Here is a 21,427-nt window from a genome sequence, read left to right on the forward strand (position 1 = left end):
TCAAAGAACTTTTATTCTGGTTTCTCAGAAAATCATTCTAGTTATTAGACAGTTTTTTTTTTTTTTTTGGTATTGTTGTTTTATCATAGTCTGTCAAAAGAAGAGACTTTATGACACCTTTCTGCATACTGTCTAGGCTTCTCAAGACATATAGCTGGTATAGTTTTATAGGTTTGTAATAATTTAGGATAAATTATTCATATAGGTTTTAAAAATATAAAAACTTGCTTAAAACCATTCATTCATTACTTTTTGTAGCAAGGTATGTATAAATTTTTATGTAATAATATAACTATCCATGGTTACTAATCTACCCTAAGGCAAGACAAAAAAAGGTGCCAAAAAAGATATGTGTCAACCTCACTTAGTTTGTGTTCATTTACTGCAATTTTGAATTTACTTATTTAATAAAGAGCTGTCCTAATTTGCATGTTTGTCTTGTTTGGCAATATCCAGGAGTTCTCTTTGTAAATTGGCCCCTAAAGCTTTATCAGTCAAACTTCAAAACTTCTCATAAGACACTTAACTGTTTGGAATTTTTCAACCTAATAATTAAGTGATTATATCTAAATGTCTTTCTATAGATATTTAAATATTTATATAGAGAGAAGTCAAATTATATGTAGTTTATAGAAATATGTGTGTATATTATATATGTGAGAGAGAATAGGACAGTCATACTTAAAGACATAGTATTTTATAACCTATTATAAAATTGAGAAAATAAAGGACTTTTTGTGAAATATGATCATAAAAGTATTTTCATGGACTTCTTTTCACTAGTGAATTACGCAAGAAACGTGTAGAAATGGCATTCCATTTCTTTTCTCAACTTCTTCTAAAAATTCTTTTCCTACTAGTTGGTCTCAATTTTTTTTCCTTTTTATTATGATCTCTTTTTCTTTGCTGTATATATGACTGTTTAATGCTATGTATATTTCTGAGAAATAACATAAACTATTTTGGTTCTGCAGATTTTTTTTTCTCTAAGATCTAAGTCCATTGAGGGAAGGAAAACTTTTAATTCTTGTTATTTCCCATGATGCCTGGTTCATGTAGTTGGTTATGTTACTATATGAGTTAGTCCTTTATAGGTTAAGATATATTGAGTCATAGGTTTTAGGAATTTAATAATAATAGGGAGCCTCTGGAGGTAAAGAATGACAATGCCTGTGTTTTAGGAATGTTGTTTTGGTTAGCTCTGTGAATTGAAAAGAAAAGAGACTTGCTAGACCCTTTTTTCACTAACCCTTCTCACTGTATAGTTCTATGCATAGCTATGTTCCTATAGCTATAAGTAAGAAAGTAATCTTGTCCAGGCTGCACTTTGGACTCTGTCCTCCATGACTCAAGAACTTCCTTACTCTGTAAGCTTATTCCACCTCTGGAATTCACACACTGAAAGTAACTTTTACCCCTGTAGCCTCATCTTCTGAAACCAGCAGTTTTTTATTCCTCTCCAGGCTATACTTCAGACTTTTTCTACTATGTTCCCTTTGCAGATATTTTCATTTCCTCTCTCCTCCCATCTCCATTTTAGCTTCCTTTCATGAATCATCTTCCCCCATTAGAAGATGAGCACAAGTATTGTTCTTTCTCCTTGTATTTATTTCCCCAACATTTAGCGCAGTGCCTGACACACAACAATCACTAAATAAATGTTTGTTGGTTAACTGATAAAATCTATAAGCTTCTCAGTTTGTGGACTTTCCTCAAGATCTTATGTCTGATTCAGTTCAACAATTCAACAAGCATTTTATTAAACACCTAGATTGTGGGTATACAAAAAAAATTTTCAAACGGGAGCCTGCATTCATATTTCTTTCCCTCCTAAGGAATTGATCTGTATAACAAATAATATAAAACATAACAAACAAATCAACTAAACTAACTAACATCAACTAGATTGGACATTATGCCAAGTGCCCCATATCCAGAGTCTCTCTCCTTTACAAAGAGGGAGGGAAAATGTGTATTTTCATATCTCTCGTTCAGTGTCAAGGTTAATCCTTATTGCACAGTATGGAATTTTAGAGTTTTTTGTTATTTTCATTCTTTCATACAATACATCATTGTAATCATTGTATAGTTATCCCATCTACATTCTGACTTTCCCCATCACAATTTTGATGGTTTGAATATATCAATTCTCCACATAAGAAATTAAATGGAAATTTTTTTGGGAATTTGAAGAAGCCTCAGATGATAGTAAAGGCAGCAGATGACACAGAAAAAGTTCAGAAAATCTGAAACTCATAAAATATATGCATAGCAATGTGTAATATCAACATATCGTATCATTTAAAACTATAATAATTAAGGCTTCTTCTTTGGTACAAAAAGAGAGCCAAAGTATATTACATGGATTGTCCAAATTGTAGGGATGCAAGGCATCTAACCCCTGTATTGTGGAAAAGATAACTTTTTTTTATATTCAGTTTACTTTGCATCAATTCATAAAATTCTTCCTGTAATTAAAACACAATTGGACACAAAAAATTTTCCTTAGGAAAATTAAGGAGAAAACATATCAACTTTTTAAAATAAAATCATATAAGGAATAATTATTGAAATACAAATATATACTAATAATATGTCTGACTCATCTCAAGACCTGTTTTTGCTGGTGACACATCTTTTTGACCCACCTAGGAATCTTGAAGCAATTTCTAATCATAGGTAGAAATGTTTAGCATGTTCTCTTAAGTAAATTTTCTTTCTTCTCTTGGTAGTTAATATCTCAGCCTAATTTGGTGAGGTTATCTGGTTTCAATTATTTGTCTTCTTTATCCCCAAACCTATGTTTTTCAATTAGCTTTCATAATGAACTTTTTCTTCCAGTTTCAAAGCTTATCCCTTCTTCCATGCCAGCTCTCCCCTCAAAGTGTCTGCTACTTTCTGGCTTCCAGGCTAAGAATCCATGATTCTGTCTTATGTTTCTTCTGTTTTGTCTTTGGTCTTAAGACTGACATTGGAAGAGTCATTTCATACCATGGTCTATTTATTAGATTTCTCACTCCCCTCCCTCCTTATCATGAGCTACCTATTTTTATGCTATACTTTGTATGGATATCTAATTTGGTTTAACCTACTGCAACTTAGAATTCCTAAAATCAAAAGATCCTCTAAAAATCAGCATCCCCAGCCACAGGGATCTTAGGAGTAAGCTACCATGTCCAAGAGATGTGATGTATTCCACTTTTTCATATCTTACCTGGACTATAACCCATAAAATACTTTATTTTATAGTAATGATTTATTTTTCATTTTTCATTTTTCACAGATGCATATTTCCAGTATAATAATATATTTGATAAATCTGTATCTCATTTATTCCTTTATATAAATAAACCATAAGTTAGTATTCAGTTATTTTAAATAATTGCATATAACCCTGAGCAAGTTGTTTAACCTCTGTTTGCCTCAGTTTCCTCATTTTTAAAATAGGGAAAATAGTAACACCTAATCTCACAGGGTTGTTGGGAGGATCAAATGAAATAATAATTGTAAAGCACTTAGCACAGTGCCTGTCATAAAGTAAGTGCTATATGAATGTTAGTTATTAATATTATTATTGAAAGATTTATTGGTAACTTTTTTCCATTTTAATGGTCATACTATTGCATAATTTTCTCAGTGCCTAAGTTACTCCTAGGTTGTAAAATAAATAGCTCTGGAACTTGGTGGTCTATCACAGTTAATATTCTTTTAAAAGCTTTAATTTGTAACCAAGTAGGCTAATATTTTAAGTTTGTAGGACAACCTTGTAAGTAACCTTAAAAATTCAGGGGATATATACCTTGTGAAAAATTCTATTTTGCCCCTCGAATTTATTCTATCTACATGTAAAGAGATTCTGCCCATGCACTCTCAACTTTAAAAAAAAAAAAAAAAAAAAGTTGGCTAACAGGGCCAAAATGGCGGAGAGGAGGCACACAGCTGTGTAACCTCCGCGTTTTTCTCTCACTATCCATTTCATTTCATGCTTCTGAATTAATGCTAGACTGAAAAAAACCTTACAATTTGTTACCAAGAGAAACCATCTTTGAGACTCGTCAGGAAAGGTCTGTTTTTGCACGAGGGCGGGGATGGGTTTAGATTGGAAGCAAACTGCGGGCAGACAGCGGCAGTGAGAGCACGGAAGGCGGCTCAGAGCCGAGCAGAGCAGAGAGGGAGTGGGGCGTGATCACAGGAGTCTCTGCGGGGAGAGCTTTGCTACAGGATTAGATACTTTGCTCCGGCAGCAAGTCAGCAGCCCAGCCGAGAAGCTAAAAACACCAGGGGTGAAGAATACAACCCCAAACAGCTGGAGTCTCTCGGGACCTGGCCACCCCTCCCCCACAGAGTCTCAGCACGCTCTGGGATATCAGAGTGCAGGCGCAGCACAGCCATCACTGTCCTGTTAGGGCCTCACTACTGCCCCGCAGTCTGTAGAGGAAGCTCGGTAACATCACCCAGCCCCTCCCTCAAAGAAAGCAGCCTCCATTCAAGAGTTTTTTCTTCTGTTTCTTTGATAGTTTGTCTTTGATTATTAGACAGAATGAGCAAGAAACTGAAAAAGACTTTAACCCTTGACAGCTTCTATACAGATAAAGAGCAGACTCCAAATCCTGAGGAGACTAAAAACAAACAGTCTCCAGGTGAATCCCCAAAGGAGGAGATCATCTGCTCCTCAGCCCAGATGAATCTCATAGAAGAAATTAAAAAGACTCTCACAAGAGAGATAAAAGAAAAATGGGAAAAGGAGAGGGAGGCTTGGCAAAAGAGTCTGGAAAAGTCAGTTAAAGAGAGAGTGGATAAAGAAATCAAATCCTTGAAAAATAGGATTAGTGAACTGGAAACAGAAAATAGCTCTCTAAAAAACAAAATTGGCGAAATGGAAAAAAATTCCATAGAACAAAAGAACTCAATTGGACAATTAGAAAAAGATTTTTAAAAAGTGAGTGAAGAAAATACTTCACTGAAAATCAGGGTCGAACAAATGGAATTGAATGACTCAAGGAAACAAGAAGAATTAGTCAAGCAAATCCAAAAAAAATCAGACAATGGAAAAGAATGTGAAATACCTTCTGGGGAAGACAACACACCTGGAAAACAGATCCAGGAGAGACAACCTGAGAATCATCGGACTCCCAGAAAAGTATGATGAAAAAAAGAGCCTGGACACTATTTTCCAGGAAATTATCAAAGAGAACTGCCCAGAAGTCATAGAAACAGAGGGTAAAATAGACATTGAAAGAATTCATCGATCCCCTACTGAAAGGGATCCTAAAATCAAAACACCAAGAAATATAGTGGCCAAATGCCAGAACCCTCAGACGAAGGAAAAAATACTGCAAGCAGCTAGAAAAACCCAATTCAAGTATCAAGGAGCCACAATAAGAATCACCCAGGATCTAGCAGCATCCACATTAAAGGATCGAAGGGCCTGGAATATGATATTCTGAAAGGCTAAGGAACTTGGTATGCAACCAAAAATAACTTACCCAGCGAGAATGAGCATCTTTTTCCAGGGAAGAAGATGGACATTCAACGAAGTAAGCGAATTTCACCTATTTTTGATGAAAAAGCCAGAACTTAACAAAAAGTTTGATCTACAAGTACAGAACTCAAGAGAAATCTAAAAAGGTAAAGATTAATCTTGGGATCTATATTTCGGCTATAAAGATGTATAAAGAATACATATATACCTTGTTCTAGAAACTAGATGTGGAAAGGACATTGTACCCGAAAAAGGGTAAAGTGGGGGCACTACATCTCATGAAGAGGCAAAGAAAACCTATTATATCTGAGAGAAAGAATGGAGAGGGATGAATATAGTGAGTATTTTACTGCTTTCAGAATTGGCTTTAAGAGAAAAATTTTAGACATATTCAATCTATGGTGAAACTTCTCCCACCTCATTGAAAAGTGAGAAGGGAAAAGTGAAAAGGGAAGGAATAAGCTAAGTGGAAGGGAATACGGAAACTGGGAGGGAAAGGGGTAAGATAGGGGGAGGAACTCTAAGGGGGGGGAAGGGATACTAAAAAGGGAGGGCTGTGAGAAGCAAGTGATGCTCACAAGCTTAATACTGGGAAGGGGGGGGGGGAAAGAAGGGAGAAAAGCATAAACAGGGGTTAACAAGATGGCAAGTAAAACAGAATTGGTCATTTTAACCATAAATGTGAACGGGGTAAACTCCCCCATAAAGAGGAAGCGGTTAACAGAATGAATTAAAAGCCAGAATCCTACAATATGTTGTTTACAGGAAACATACCTGAAGCAGGGAGGTACATGCAGGTTAAAGGTAAAAGGTTGGAGCAAAATCTACTATACTTCAGGTGAAATCAAAAAAGCAGGGGTAGCCATCCTGATCTCAGATCAAGCTAAAGCAAAAATTGATCTAATTAAAAGAGATAAGGAAGGTCACTATATCTTGCTAAAGGGTAGCATGGATAATGAAGCAAGATCAGTATTAAACATATATGCACCAAGTGGTGTAGCATCTAAATTCTTAAAAGAGAAATTAAGAGAGCTGCAAGAAGAAATAGACAGCAAAACTATAATAGTGGGAGATCTCAACCTTGCACTCTCAGAATTAGATAAATCAAACCACAAAATAAATAAGAAAGAAGTCATAGAGATAAATAGAATACTAGAAAAATTAGATATGATAGATCTCTGGAGAAAATGTAATGGGGACAGAAAGGGGTACACCTTCTTTTCAGCAGTTCATGGAACTTATACAAAAATTGACCATATATTAGGACATAAAAACCTCAAATTCAAATGCAGTAAGGCAGAAATAGTAAGTGCATCCTTTTCAGACCACGATGCATTGAAAATTACATTCAATAAAAAGCCACGGGAAAGTAGACCAAAAAATAATTGGAAACTAAATAATCTCATACTAAAGAATGATTGGATGAAACAGCAAATCATAGACATAATTAATAACTTCACCCAAGAAAACGATAACAATGAGACATCATACCAAAATGTATGGGATGCAGCCAAAGCGGTTATAAGGGGAAATTAAAGAGAAGGTCAATGAATTGGGCAAAAATGCTAGAAAAGGAACAGATCAAAAACCCCCAAACACTAAACTTGAAATTCTAAAAATAAAAGGAGAGATCAATAAAATTGAAAGTAAAAAAACTATTGAATTAATTAATAAAACTCAAGAGTTGGTTCTATGAAAAAACCAACAAAATAGACAAACCCTTAGTAAATCTATTTAAAAAAAGGAAAGAGGAAAATCAAATTGTTAGTCTTAAAAATGAAAAGGGAGAACTCACCACTAACGAAGAGGAAATTAGAGCAATAATTAGGAGTTACCTTGCCCAACTTTACGCCAATAAATTTGACAACTTAAATGAAATAGAAGAATACCTCCAAAAATATAGCTTGCCTAAACTAACAGAGGAAGAAGTAAATATCCTAAACACTCCCATCTCAGAAAAAGATATAGAACAAACTATCAATCAACTCCCTAAGAAAAAATCCCCAGGACCAGATGGATTTACATATGAATTCTATCAAACATTTAAAGATCAATTAACTCCAATGCTAAATAAACTATTTGAAAAAGTAGGGATTGAAGGAGTCCTACCAAACTCCTTTTATGACACAGACATGGTACTGATACGTAAACCAGGTAGGCTGAAAACAGAGAAAGAAAATTATAGACCAATCTCCCTAATGGATATTGATGCTAAAATCTTAAATAAAATATTAGCAAAAAGATTACAGAAAATCATCCCCAGGATAATACACTATGACCAAGTAGGATTTATACCAGGAATGCAGGGCTGGTTCAATATTAGGAAAACTATTAACATAATTGACTATATCAATAACCAACCAAACAAAAACCATATGATCATCTCAATAGATGCAGAAAAAGCATTTGATAAAATCCAACAGCCATTCCTAATAAAAAACACTTGAGAGCATAGGAATAAAAGGACTTTTCCTTAAAATAGTCAGGAGTATATATTTAAAACCTTCAGTAAGCATCATATGCAATGGGGAAAAACTGGAACCTTTCCCAGTAAGATCTGGAGTGAAGCAAGGTTGCCCACTATCAACATTAATATTCAATATTGTATTAGAAACACTAGCCTCTGCAATAAGAGTCGAGAAAGAGATTAAAGGAATTAAAGTAGACAATGAGGAAACCAAACTATCACTCTTTGCAGATGATATGATGGTATACCTAGAGAACCCCAGAGATTCTACTAAAAAGCTATTAGAAATAATTAATAATTTTAGCAAAGTAGCAGGATACAAAATAAATCCCCATAAATCCTCAGCATTTTTATACACCACCAACAAAATCCAAGAGCAAGAGATACAAAGAGAAATTCCATTCAAAATAACTGTTGATAGCATAAAATATTTGGGAATCTACCTACCAAAGGAAAGTCAGGAATTATTTGAGCAAAATTACAAAAAAGTTTCCACACAAATAAAGTCAGACTTAAATAATTGGTAAAATATTAAGTGCTCTTGTATAGGCTGAGCGAATATAATAAAGATGACAATACTCCCTAAACTAATCTATTTATTTAGTGCTATACCAATCAGACTTCCAAGAAAATATTTTAATGATTTAGAAAAAATAACAACAAAATTCATATGGAACAATAAAAAGTCGAGAATCTCAAGGGAATTAATGAAAAAAAAATTAAATGAAGGTGGCCTAGCTGTACCTGATCTAAAATTATATTATAAAGCAGCAGTCACCAAAACCATTTGGTATTGGCTAAGAAATAGATTAGTTGATCAGTGGAAAAGGTTAGGTTCACAAGACAGAATAGTCAACTATAGCAATCTAGTATTTGACAAACCCAAAGATTCTAACTTTTGGGATAAGAATTCATTATTTGATAAAAACTGCTGGGATAACTGGAAATTAGTATGGCAGAAATTAGGCAAGGACCCACACTTAACACCATATACCAAGATAAGATCAAAATGAGTCCATGACCTAGGCATAAAGAACGAGATTATAAATAAATTAGAGGAACATAGGATAGTTTATCTCTCAGACTTGTGGAGGAGAAAGAAATTTATGACCAAAGATGAACTAGAGACCATTACTGATCACAAAATAGAAAATTTTGATTATATCAAATTAAAAAGCCTTTGTACAAACAGAACGAATGCAAACAAAATTAGTAGGGAAGCAACAAACTGGGAAAACATCTTTACAGTTAAAGGTTCTGATAAAGGCCTCATTTCCAAAATATATAGAGAACTGACCCTAATTTATAAAAAATCAAGCCATTCTCCAATTGATAAATGGTCAAAGGATATGAACAATTTTCAGATGATGAAATTGAAACTATTACCACTCATATGAAAGAGTGTTCCAAATCACTATTGATCAGAGAAATGCATATTAAGACAACTCTGAGATACCACTGCACACCTGTCAGATTGGCTAAGATGACAGGAAAAAATAATGATGAATGTTGGAGGGGATGGGGGAAAACTGGGACACTGATGCATTGTTGGTGGAGTTATGAATGAACCCAACCATTCTGGAGAACAATCTGGAATTATGCCCAAAAAGTTATCAAAATGTGCATACCCTTTGATCCAGCAGTATTTCTATTGGGCTTATACCTCAAAGAAATACTAAAGAAGGGAAAGGGACCTGTATGTGCCAAAATGTTTGTAGCAGCCCTGTTTGTAGTGGCTAGAAACTGGAAAATGAATGGATGCCCATCAATTGGAGAACGGCTGGGTAAATTGTGGTATATGAATGTTATGGAATATTATTGCTCTGTAAGGAATGACCAGCAGGATGAATACAGAGAGGCTTGGAGAGACCTACATAGACTGATGCTAAGTGAGATGAGCAGAACCAGGAGATCATTATACACTTCGACAACAATATTGTATGAGGATGTATTTTGATGGAAGTTGATTTCTGTGACAGAGAGACTTAACTGAGTTTCAATGGATAAATAATGGACAGAAACAGCTACACCCAAAGAAGGAACACTGGGAAACGAATGTGAACTATTTGCATTTTTGATTTTCTTCCCGAGTTATTTTTACCTTCTGAATCCAATTTTCCCTGTGCAACAGGAAAACTGTTTGGTTCTGCAAATATGTATTGTATCTAGGATATACTGCAACATATCTAACATATATAGGACTGCTTGCCATCTTGGGGAGGGGGTAGAGGGAGGGAGGGGAAAAATTGAAACATAAGCGAGTGCAAGGGATAATGTTGTAAAAAATTACCCTGGCATGGATTTTGTCAATATAAAGTTATTATTAAATAAAATAAAATTAAAATTAAAAAAAAAAGTTGTATCAAGAAGCTTAAAGATGATGTCCTTTAAGTAGTACATTGTTTGTTTTTGATTTTTATAGAAATTTCCTTGAAAAGTCAAGGAAAACAGGAATATAAACTGTTTCTCTGGTTATCTTGTTTTTATCTTGATTTTTTAAAAATCCAGATGTATCAACCTAGCTAATTTACACAATTGATTTATGAATGTCCTTAGAATATTTGGTTTAAATTCAGAATAATATTTTATTCTGTTTGAAGTTTTGTATAAAATTTAAATTTCATTCACATACACAGAAAATAGTGACTCATTCTGGGAGCCAGTTTTAACTTAGATGATTGTCTTTGTTTGATGTTCTGCTCAGTCTTTATGTTCCCCTAGTGGTTTAACCTTATTGTGCTTCTTCTTTTTTCGAATTCTGGAACAGCATAATATTCTAATGCATAAGTATATGAATAGATCACAGAAATAACACACATTAAATGGAATCTCTTGATTAACAAAGTATCTTTTCTCTCTTTCTATCTCTTTTTTTAAATAACAGCATGCTTCTACTGCTTTTCATTTAAATGACCTTACCTTACATTTGTCTTGACTGGCTTCTGTTTACAGAAATTGTAAACCAGTTGAATGCTCTGAGCAGCTTAGATGAAGATCAAGATGACTGCATAAAGCAAGCAAATATGCCTTCAGCTAAATCAGCCAGTTCTTCTGAAGGTCTATGAGCTTACCCCCTTTCTTTCTGTTTCTGATTGCTTGTATTTATTGTGATCTGCTACTTCTTGACTTATGCTTATGTTCAGCTTCAGTTTTGTCTTTGTGCTTTTTCCTTGAATGTTCTATTTAGTAATTTGTAATGCACCAACAGGAAACAACATAATAATCCATTACCTTGGGGATAACCTTATAACAGGATCCTAGTAGATAATGATTTTTAAATATTTTATTAATTATGCATGCTTGGCCATTTATTTAACTTAAAATGTTTCTGAATTATGTGTACATATTATTGGTAACACTCATGTTTTATAAGGAAGGGATTTATTCATTGTTTTTAAAACTGTTTCAGTATTTATTTATTGTGCCTACTTAGATTGGAATTAAAATTAAAAAGGACCTTAGAGATCAATTAGCACAACCTTCTTATCTTATAGTTGAGGAAATAAATCCAGAGAAGTAAAATGCCTCTGTGTCACACACAGAGACTAGAGTAGAGTTGAAATTGAAATAATCAAAGAAAATGTATCCTATTCATTTAATTTCTTTAACATGAAACTGTTGGTGTGCTACAAAATACATGAATTATTTCTGCCATTAGTAAAACACCATACATATCTTATTGTTTCCAGGGACTGTTGATGTGAATTTTTAGAATTTAAAATGTTTATTGTGACCACAGTTTATTCACAAAACTATGCCTTAATGACATCTTTAAATTTATTTTCAGAACTTATCAACAAACTTAATTTTTTGGATGAAGTAGAACAAGATTTTACCACTTTGAGTTCAAATCCATTTGGTGATCCTGATGTAGCTGAATTAAACCCATTTGGAGATCCTGATTCAGAAGGTAGTAAGTTTTTTTTTCTTTTTATGTATATATTAGTATTAAATCACAGATAATTTTCTAGGATCATAGCATTGTATAGTGTAATGAAGAAAGTAATCACAGTAGCACAGCAATCTTGGATAATTTCTCTTTTTAAAATTTAAATATAATTAGAAACCAAATTTTAGTCATATTTTACTTCTGGATAAGTAAAGCCCTCATATTCATGATAATAGTTATACTAAAGTAAATGGAGAAATCAATATTCACTATAAATACCTTTTATTTCTTTTTGAGCCCTTGGGGATTTAAAAGGATATTGTAGTTGATGTTAGAAACCTGAAATGGGAAAAACTGTTGCAGATTGAGGAATCATTCTTTTAAAATAATATCTCATTCATTTCTTTCTCTCCCTCTTTCTTTTCCCTTACTTTTTTTATCTCCAAAAATCAATAAAAATATAATAATAAGGGGCTTTGTAATTAAATACAGTATTTAGGGAAAAGACTTTAGAAATAATGTAAAGTATGAATCACAGAACATTTTATAATATACTTCCACTACTGGTTTTATGATAAAATATTGGCCAATTAACAGTGATTCTGAGAGGAATTATTGCAAAAAATAGAGAAGAAAACCTTTTGATTTTCATGTCAGCTATTTGTAAGTAGCTTCTACAGTTCCTAAAAAGTTTTAAATGATATGCGATTCAGTAATTTCAACTTTCCTTATACTATTCCTGTTTACATCGTTAATTTGTGTAATAAACCCTTATCAAATGCATACTAGATAGGTGGATTTTCACATAGCTTTTGTCTGGATTGGCATAAATTCCAAACTAATAGATGTAAATTAGTGTAAGATAAATTACATTTATAAGATATGTATTTTGTATAACCTCAATAACACAGAACTAGAAGATTCTTGAGGAGTAATTACCTCAAATTCAAGTCCATCCTCAGATGTTATTACATCCTCAGATGTCAGTTAGATTAACGTGTAAACATTGGCAAGTCACTTAACTCTTCTCAATCACTGGCCCTATTTATGTTGTAAAGAAAATAATAGTATCTACTTTGTTTTAGGAATCAAAGAAAATAATATATGTGGACTTTTTTGAAATTTTAAGCATTACATAATAACTGTTATTGTTACAAACAATACCAAAATGATAATAATATAATAAAAACTTGAACTGAAGTCTTATTGATTCCTAACCTTGTTTTCAGATAGTTGTCATTTTTTCCTCTCACAAAGATGATCCTAATAAGAGATTGTATAGTTTGATCATCTCATTCTACATTTTAGGAAATGGAGGTCCTGTGACATTAAATGACTTATTGTCATCCAGCTGATCAAAGAAAGAAGACTAGTTCCCTTTAATTCTAACATGTTATGTTAAAATAAGAGTTCTTTATTTACATGAACAGAGTTCAGGGAGAACTGAATAGGAGAAAAAAAAATATTTTTATGTTTACTAACTTTTAATTTCCTCTGCAATTCTCCATATTTCATTTATTTAAAAACACTATTCTGATAAGGGGCCCATGTATTTCACCAGATTTTCAAAGGATTCTACCACCTGAAAAATATTAGGAACCCTTGTTATAGACAAGACTTCCACTTTACCTATTAGATTATTGAGTCATTATATTTAGGTCTAGAAGGGAACCTAAAATTCAACTAATTACATTTCCTTCAATTCACAAATGTAAAAATTAAAGTTCTAGACCTGTAAATGACTTTCCTCCACATGGGTACAAAGATAATCTTAGTCACATAAGGATAAGAGTAGTTTGCCTAAATGTTTTGAAATGATATTTGAATTCCTTATTCCAAAACATCACTTACCTGTATTAACTCTATATGATTTCCTAAAATAGAAATAACCATGAACCAACATAGAAAGGGAAAAAAAATCATAATATAACCTTATATTTCTTTGTATCATTTTAGGAGGCTAATATCATAATTCTAGATTATTAATCTGATTTGTAAAATGAGGAAAAAATATGGTCATCACTATTACCTTTTTTGTGAAAGATATTGCTCTCTTTGAGACATGGTTATTTTCTGTTTTTATTAATAGTTATCTATTATGCTCATTTTAAAAATTGTATATTCCTTTTTTTATTAAGACCTATACATAAATAATAGTACTATATTGGAGAATAAAAAGCTACCAAGATATTAATGATAATTTAATTTGTTGTCATAGTTATGAATTTTCTTTCTTTTCTTTTAATCTGCCCTTTCCACTTTGTTTAAAGTCTTCTTGTCTACTCATTGACATTTTGCACTTCAGTGGCTCTTTAAAAAACTTATTAGATATGTTTGTAATCTTTTGTATGAAATAATCTTACCTTAAATCCTCTTTTGTTACTCATATCATTTTCCAATCTTGCTTTATAGTTTCAAATACTTTTTCGCTTTAGGTTTTCCCAAGAGTGGTGATTATAATTGGATCAATTTTTGCTATTTTCTTCACAAATATACAAATAAAATCTTATTTTCCTTGACTAGCTTTGTCAATTTTCTGTTTGTTTTTTACAACATATACTACAAAGACTTTATTTTTGGCAATCTAAATCAAAGATTAGACATTTGTATTTTATATCCATATAGTTATTGCCATTGTATGTTACTGTGATTAAAGGAAAATATGATGAATGTGTTTGTAAGAAGGATTACGTCTTTCCCTTGTATTTAAAAAAAAGAAAAAAAACTATTTTTTCTTAAACTTATGCTATAGTTTATAATTCTTTGTAGTGCTAATTAACCTTATAATATTCTTTTTTAAAGCTCACGATCAAATTCTGGAGAATTTGAATAGAAAAAATATTTTTAAATATTTTTACATAAAGACAAAATCAATTTTCTGACTCATGATGTATCAGTATGATATTTAAAAACAGTTCAACTTTAAAATATGTAAGATCCTAGTACACAACATATCTTAACCAAACTTTAGAACACACAAATATATAAATGTAACTGGACAAAATTCTCAGAAATGCCAATTATTTTCAACTATTTTTCAGAAGGAGGATTTCCAATACTTGTTTTTTTTATATGCTCTTCTATTGTTCTTTAGTCTGCACCCTTTTTCCTTTACCTCATGTCCCCTGGGACTTTGTTAAGTGAAGGGCAGAACAGAGTACCAACTAAAGGACTTGCCTTGCAATTACAGGTTCACTTTTCTCTCTAAAATGTCCTGCCTTTATAATCTTTTGAATCTCTCATTTCCCCAGACAACTTTCTGGGGCTATTAAGTTATAAAGTTCCAATTTATATCAGTACAGAGATTTTTCTATAGGAAACAGAAGCATGTTTTGCCTAAGGCAATTGTACACAAAGCTGTAGTAGTGGTTAAACTGACTACTCAAGAACCAAAGGATCTAGAGCTAAGCAGTAATGTGTGTATTTTTGAGGCTTGCATTAGAGAGAGCTGAAATACTTTGAGAGCTGTTTCTGTATACTGTAAAAGTCACCCAGGGCAAGGATTGACTGAGGCCAGTGAAAAGTGAATTTCCCAGCATAGGATAAAACTGATACAGCTTTGAGGTATATCCCTCTAGGGATTCACCACCAAAGGGGAAAGGAGTCAGAAAGTAAGCAATAAGGGAGATGAGGAGGAGGAAAAGGCTAAAATTACTAAAGATTTTAGAACAAAGAAAGCTCAGTTTAAAACCTTTAGCAAAGCAGAAAAGTCAACAAAGAAGATAACCTTCAGGACATCTAAATAAGTCCAAACATCCCTGAATAAATATTGTGAGACAAAGAAAATGAATTAACTTTTGAAAAGGCATAGCACTATATGGATTCCCAAGGGATCATTGAACCACAGGAGATATTGCTGAATGATTCAAAAGAGAAATAAGAATTGTAAGAGTAGAATTTATGGCATGTGTAACAGAAATAATTGTCAGGATAGAAAAATTTCAATCCATGATATCAAAATCACTCCAAAGAAATGAGAGAGAACAACTAATTGGTACTACAAATATATAGAAGCAAATAATAGCCTTGAAGAAAAGAAGCAAAAAACAGTGTTAAAAGAGCATGGTACGTATGCACGCAAAACATTAATCTCAAAGACAAAATTCATGGAAACTTAAGGATCATATAACACAAAAGACTAATCAAGAAATGTGAACATTAGAATGTAAGAAATAATACAAGAAAACTACCTAGAACTTATGAGCACAGAAAACAAAGTCCTAATCAAAAACATCTATAAATCACTTTTAGAAAAAAGGAAAAACATTAGTGACAGATATCAAATTCTGCAAGAAAATCAAGAATCTTTCAAACATTAAGGAAAAGAAATTTGAATAACAACTTGTGTATACCCATCAGAAATCACAGAAGGGAATGGAACAGTGTGTTCTGAAGAGTGAAGAAGTTCAAGATGCAGACCAAACCTGAGTCTAGTCATCAATGAAAAAACATAGACATTCAGTGAAAGAGGCACTCGAAGTAATCCTCTCTACCCTCAAACAAAACACCAGATGTGAGCAGAAATATTATAAAACATTGGATAACTGAAAACACAAGAAAGGTAAATAAACATAATAATCAAAGAATAAATTACCCTGGGAGATGGGAGAAGGGAACCAAAACAAAAAACATTAACAATAACAACAAAATAACTGCAGAAAGTCCATTAGAATATTACTTTCTAAAAGTATGCAAGGAAATCAAAGGTGAAAATTGAACTTAAAAGAAGTAATATTAGAGAAATAGGTCTGAAGCACTAACACCTGGCCTACAGGTGAATCAATTTTTTGTTGTTGATTAAGCTGCAAATGAGAAGCCACATAAAAGGGGAGAAAGAACACTGAAGGAAATGTGTAATGTATCTTGATTGAGTCTGAGTTAAACAATGAAGGAAAAATAAATGCTTCATTCTCTCAGTAAGAAGAGGAGGAATTACAAGAAACTAGGTGAGATTGCAAAGAGAGGGATTAAAACAGTGAATAAGAAGGGGAATTCTCAATTTAATCACATGAGGGGGTCCATAACGGTCCTATGGCAGAGGATAGAGAAATAGTCTGTAATGAGAGGTAGATATAGTGGGTATAGTCTGGAGAGATTTTAGTGCTTAAATAGGTAGATACTTTGGGAAAAGGGGAATCAGAATTCCTATAAGTAACTGATATTAAAAAAAAGAGAGAAGGAGAGAGAGAGTGGGAGGGCATGAATCTGGAAAGGAAATTATCATGGCAAATGGGAAAGAAAATGAACTATACAATCAAAAAATGCAGAAAAATTGCTACCATGAAGCAAATGTCTATCCTTTTTATCTTCTCAGGTATGCATATTTCTATGAGTGAAGCACAACAGGGGGGGAAAAAAAAAGGAAGGGCAAAATTTGCAAGGCAATAATAGAATAATAGAAACAATAGAAGAGGAAACTCAAAATAGTTGCTTTGAAAACTTTCATTACATGAAAAACATAAAGGCAGAGAAGAAATAAGTTTAAGAACTATGGTTCAAAGGATAAAAGTCTAGAATAGAAAGGGAAGAGATTTGAAGAAGAAGAGAATAAGGTAATGAAATTTGTTTTGGAAAAAGAAATAGAAAAAAGAAAAGACTACCAAAAGAAGTTGATGGGGAGAAGTCAGATTTTACTTGATCACTTAAACCACTTGACCACCTAACTGAAGAAAAGAAGAAGAACTAAATAATGATCTAAAAGGAAAAAAAGAAAAAGAAATTCATAAGTAAAATTCCCAAGCTAGGGGAAAGAATAACAAATAGGGGAAGAGTAGGGATAAGATCAAGGGAAAGTGAGCCTGTGGGAATGAAGGTAACTTTAAAAATAGATTAAACAGAAGTAACCAAAAAGAGAAAGTACTGTCTTTATAGAGGAAGAGGAACAACAAGAACTACTGCAACTCCTAATCTGGAGACAAGGAGGGAGATACAAATGGAGAAAAGTATATATTTAAATATGATTTAAACAGTTCAGTAAATCAAGAATAATATATTGAAGAAAGAATCAAAACCACTGGATGTGGTGACTCACATCTAATTCCAACTTGCCTTGGAGACAGAAGTTGGTGGAAATCCTGAAAGTTCAGAGTTGCACTGGATCAAGCCCATTGGATATCCTCACTAAATCTTGTTAAGAACCTAGAAACTAAAGGCCCACTAGGCTTCCTTACAGGGGATAGCCTGTTCCGCCTTGGAAAGGAAACAATCAAAACCCCCATGCCCATAAGTGAGAATAAATCCATGAGTAGTCCCTGCAGTTCAATTCTGGATGAGATATGAACAACTAATTTTTTTTTAAGTTCCCCATTATATCATTTATTGGAAACACACTTTAAAAACACTCATACACAGAATAAAATTGAAGAATTTGAACAAAACTCATTAGGCATCAGATGAATCTAAAAAAAGTGGAACTAATAATTATGCTATCAGACAGTGAAAACAAATATGCACAACTAAAAAATATAGACAAGGAAATTGTATTTTAAAATGTAGTTTAAAACTACATTAAACATTTTCATAGATAGCAAACCAATAATATTGTTAAACTTGTATGCTTCAAATGTTAGCGTGTAAAATTCTATAATATTAATATATTAATTACAAAATAAATATTAAGCCTAAATGGCAAATTATCATTTATAAACCATAATGATACAAATAGTTTGTTCAAAGGTCACAAACAATACAAACTCCAAAGGACACAACAGTGAATCCTAAATAATTAGTCAACCAAAGAAGAAATCATAGAAACAGTAATTATGTGAAAGAGAATAATAATGATGAATGAATATGTTATAATTTCTAACATGGGAGCTAAAGCAGTTCTTAGGAGAAAAATTATATCCTTGAAAATATGCAATAATGCAATAGAAAAGGAGAAAATTAAGGAAGAAAACAAATGTTTATTATCTATTATATGCCAGGTACTATGCTAATTCTTTACAAATTTTACCTTATTTGTTCCTCACAACAATTTTGTGAAGGAGCTAATCTTATCCCCATTTCATAGTTGAGGAAACTGAGTCAGCCAGTGGGAAAGTGACACAAAACTACTCTAAGTCTGAGTCTGGGTTTGAATTCAGGTCTTCTTGACTCCACTATGAATGTTCTTTATACTGCGTCCCTTAGCAGCCTCTATTGAATTGAATTTACATTATAAAAAATGAAAAAGCCAAAGACAGACAAAGAAGTGATAAACTTAATCCTTATTTGCCAATGATTGGAAAATCAAATATATACTACTCAAGACAATAGCTTCAGTTAAGTTATAAGCTATAAAATCCCCAAAAGTTAATTGTATATATTTCTAATTAATAAAAACAAAATCCAACAAGCTTCTTTTTCAGTAAAAAAGAAATTTCTTTCCAAATGATTACAAAATGCTTAAAAGAATCTGTGATTCTTTAAGTGTATTAAACACACAAAAAACTTCTGTAGATTTAGTTACAAGGTTTTCATTAACAGCTTAAATAGCTTGGTGGATATTATAACAGTATTACCAAAGTTAATTTATATTTTAATAGTATATCAGTCGAATTGTCAATAGGATACTTTTTAGAATTTTATAAAATAATATTCATTTGGAAAAACAAAAATATCTAAAATACTAAGAGAAATAATGAAAAGAAGATAAGGATAAAGAAGAAATAGCACTTCTAGATCTCAGATTATATTATCAAGCAGTAATCATCAAAACCACTTGGCACTGGTTAATAAAATAGAGAAATAAGTCAACAAGACAGATTAAACAAGAGAGAAACACTGAAACTTAGTAATCGCCTCCCTATATCATAAAAACTACTGGGAAAATTTGAAAGCAGTTGGGTAGAAATTAGGCTTAAACCAACACTTTATGCCATATTCCACAATCCATTCTAAAAGTATCTGTGACTTTAATATTAATGTTCATAACATTAAAAATTTCATAGAGAAGCAGCTCATATGTTTCAAACAGTTATGAGAAGAAGATGCATTCTTAAGACAGAGACAGTAGAAAAGAGATAAATAATTTTGATTATGTGAAATTAAGAAGTTTTCATATAAACAAAATTAATGTATCTAGAATAAAAAAGGAAGTGGTCAAATGAGGGAAAAATCTTTGAATCAGTTTTTTCATATAAGAGTTTGGTAAATCAGATGTATAGGCACTGTTTTATATATAACGATGAAAACTTCTGGTCAAAGGATTAAACAAACAGTTCTCAGAAGAAAACAGAAAACAACCACATGAAGTAATGTTCCAGTCATTAGTAACAAGAAACAAGAATACTGCATCCTTTTAATTGGCAGATGCTGAAAAATTGGAATAGTTAATATGAGAGGGAAAATAGGGGAGATAGATTCACTAACACATTGTTAGTGGAATTTAAAACCAGTATAACCATTTTGAAAAGGAATTTGTTATTATGCAAATAATTTGACTGAAGTGTCCATATCTTTTGACCCAAAGATCCCATTGCTGGGCCTATACTCCAAGGAAATCACTGATAAAAAGAAAGGCCTCATACACTAAATATTTAAAAGTACCTCTTTGTAATAGCAAAAGATTGGAAACAAAATAAATATCCATCAATTTGGGAATGGGTAAATGTAATAGGATATCACTACATTGTAAGAAATGTCAAATATGAATTCAGAGAAGCATGGCATAGTATACATGATACAAAAGGAAATAAACAGTGTCAAGACAACAATACCCACAATTAATACAACAATGTGAATGGAAATAACAATTAAGAGTAATTGTTGCAAAACTACAGAAAACAAATATTGCCCAAAGAAGATATATGAGAAAATATTCCTATCTCACTCTTATTGGTATGGAATAATATGTGGTTTCAGATAATTTTGATGAAATTATCACTTCTGCTGGAAGTGATTTTTTTCTTTAAAAAAATTATTCAACATGGACCTTTAGAGAGGGAGATACTATGAGAAATTCTCATAATGGTAAAACAAAACAAACAAATTCTCCCAAGATAAAAGAGAAAACTTGTTTTAAAAAAATAGTTTATCTGTTTGAATTTCCATTGTTACAATATTATAAAATTATATTCTATTTGAAAACTCTTACCAACAAAAATTACTAAAAATAAATAGTTTTAAATTGATTAATTTTGTTTTCCTCCATTATTCCAAGTCCTACTTTTAAATGGTAATATAGACATTAAAATAATTCTTTAAATTTCTTTACAAATGTGTAATTCAAAATGGCTAATTCAACTTTATCAATATACTGCAGTTATAATTCCTTTTACACATTTGAATTGAATGACACAGTGACTTTCTTACCTAAGAATAATTGGAATGTATATTTACTGGAAAATTTGCTTAATTTGTCATGCTTTTTAAAATTTAAAATATTTATTGTTATTTTAAATATTCATTTATTTAATTCAAATATTAAATAAATAAATTAAGAACTAAAATAACAAATAAAATTTATTAATAGGAATTAAAAGGAGCTAATAATCTGTCTTTAAGTATGAAATAACTGTCTGTTGTTATAGTGATAGAATCTAGGCCCAAATACTGCCTCAGCTTCTTATGTAAAATTAATGGGACTAGGTGATTTATGAGATGTTCT

At 32.0% G+C, this 21,427-nt stretch overlaps 1 protein-coding gene across 15 annotated transcripts in view; it reads left to right on the forward strand.

The window, feature by feature from the left end:
• The window catches only part of EHBP1 (EH domain binding protein 1), a 394,259-nt gene that overhangs the window by 170,264 nt on the left and 202,568 nt on the right, over positions 1-21,427 (forward strand). For 11 of the 15 annotated variants that reach the window (XM_051975359.1, XM_051975374.1, XM_051975362.1 and 8 more), the window contains 2 exons: positions 10,902-11,006; positions 11,737-11,859. In XM_051975359.1, the coding sequence (XP_051831319.1) occupies positions 10,902-11,006; positions 11,737-11,859 (228 nt within the window). The remainder of the gene's footprint in view (positions 1-10,901; positions 11,007-11,736; positions 11,860-21,427) is intronic. The other 4 variants (XM_051975367.1, XM_051975369.1, XM_051975372.1 and 1 more) reach the window with 1 other exon arrangement.

The sequence above is a fragment of the Antechinus flavipes genome, chromosome 2 (assembly GCF_016432865.1).
Source record: "Antechinus flavipes isolate AdamAnt ecotype Samford, QLD, Australia chromosome 2, AdamAnt_v2, whole genome shotgun sequence".
NCBI lineage: Eukaryota > Metazoa > Chordata > Mammalia > Dasyuromorphia > Dasyuridae > Antechinus > Antechinus flavipes.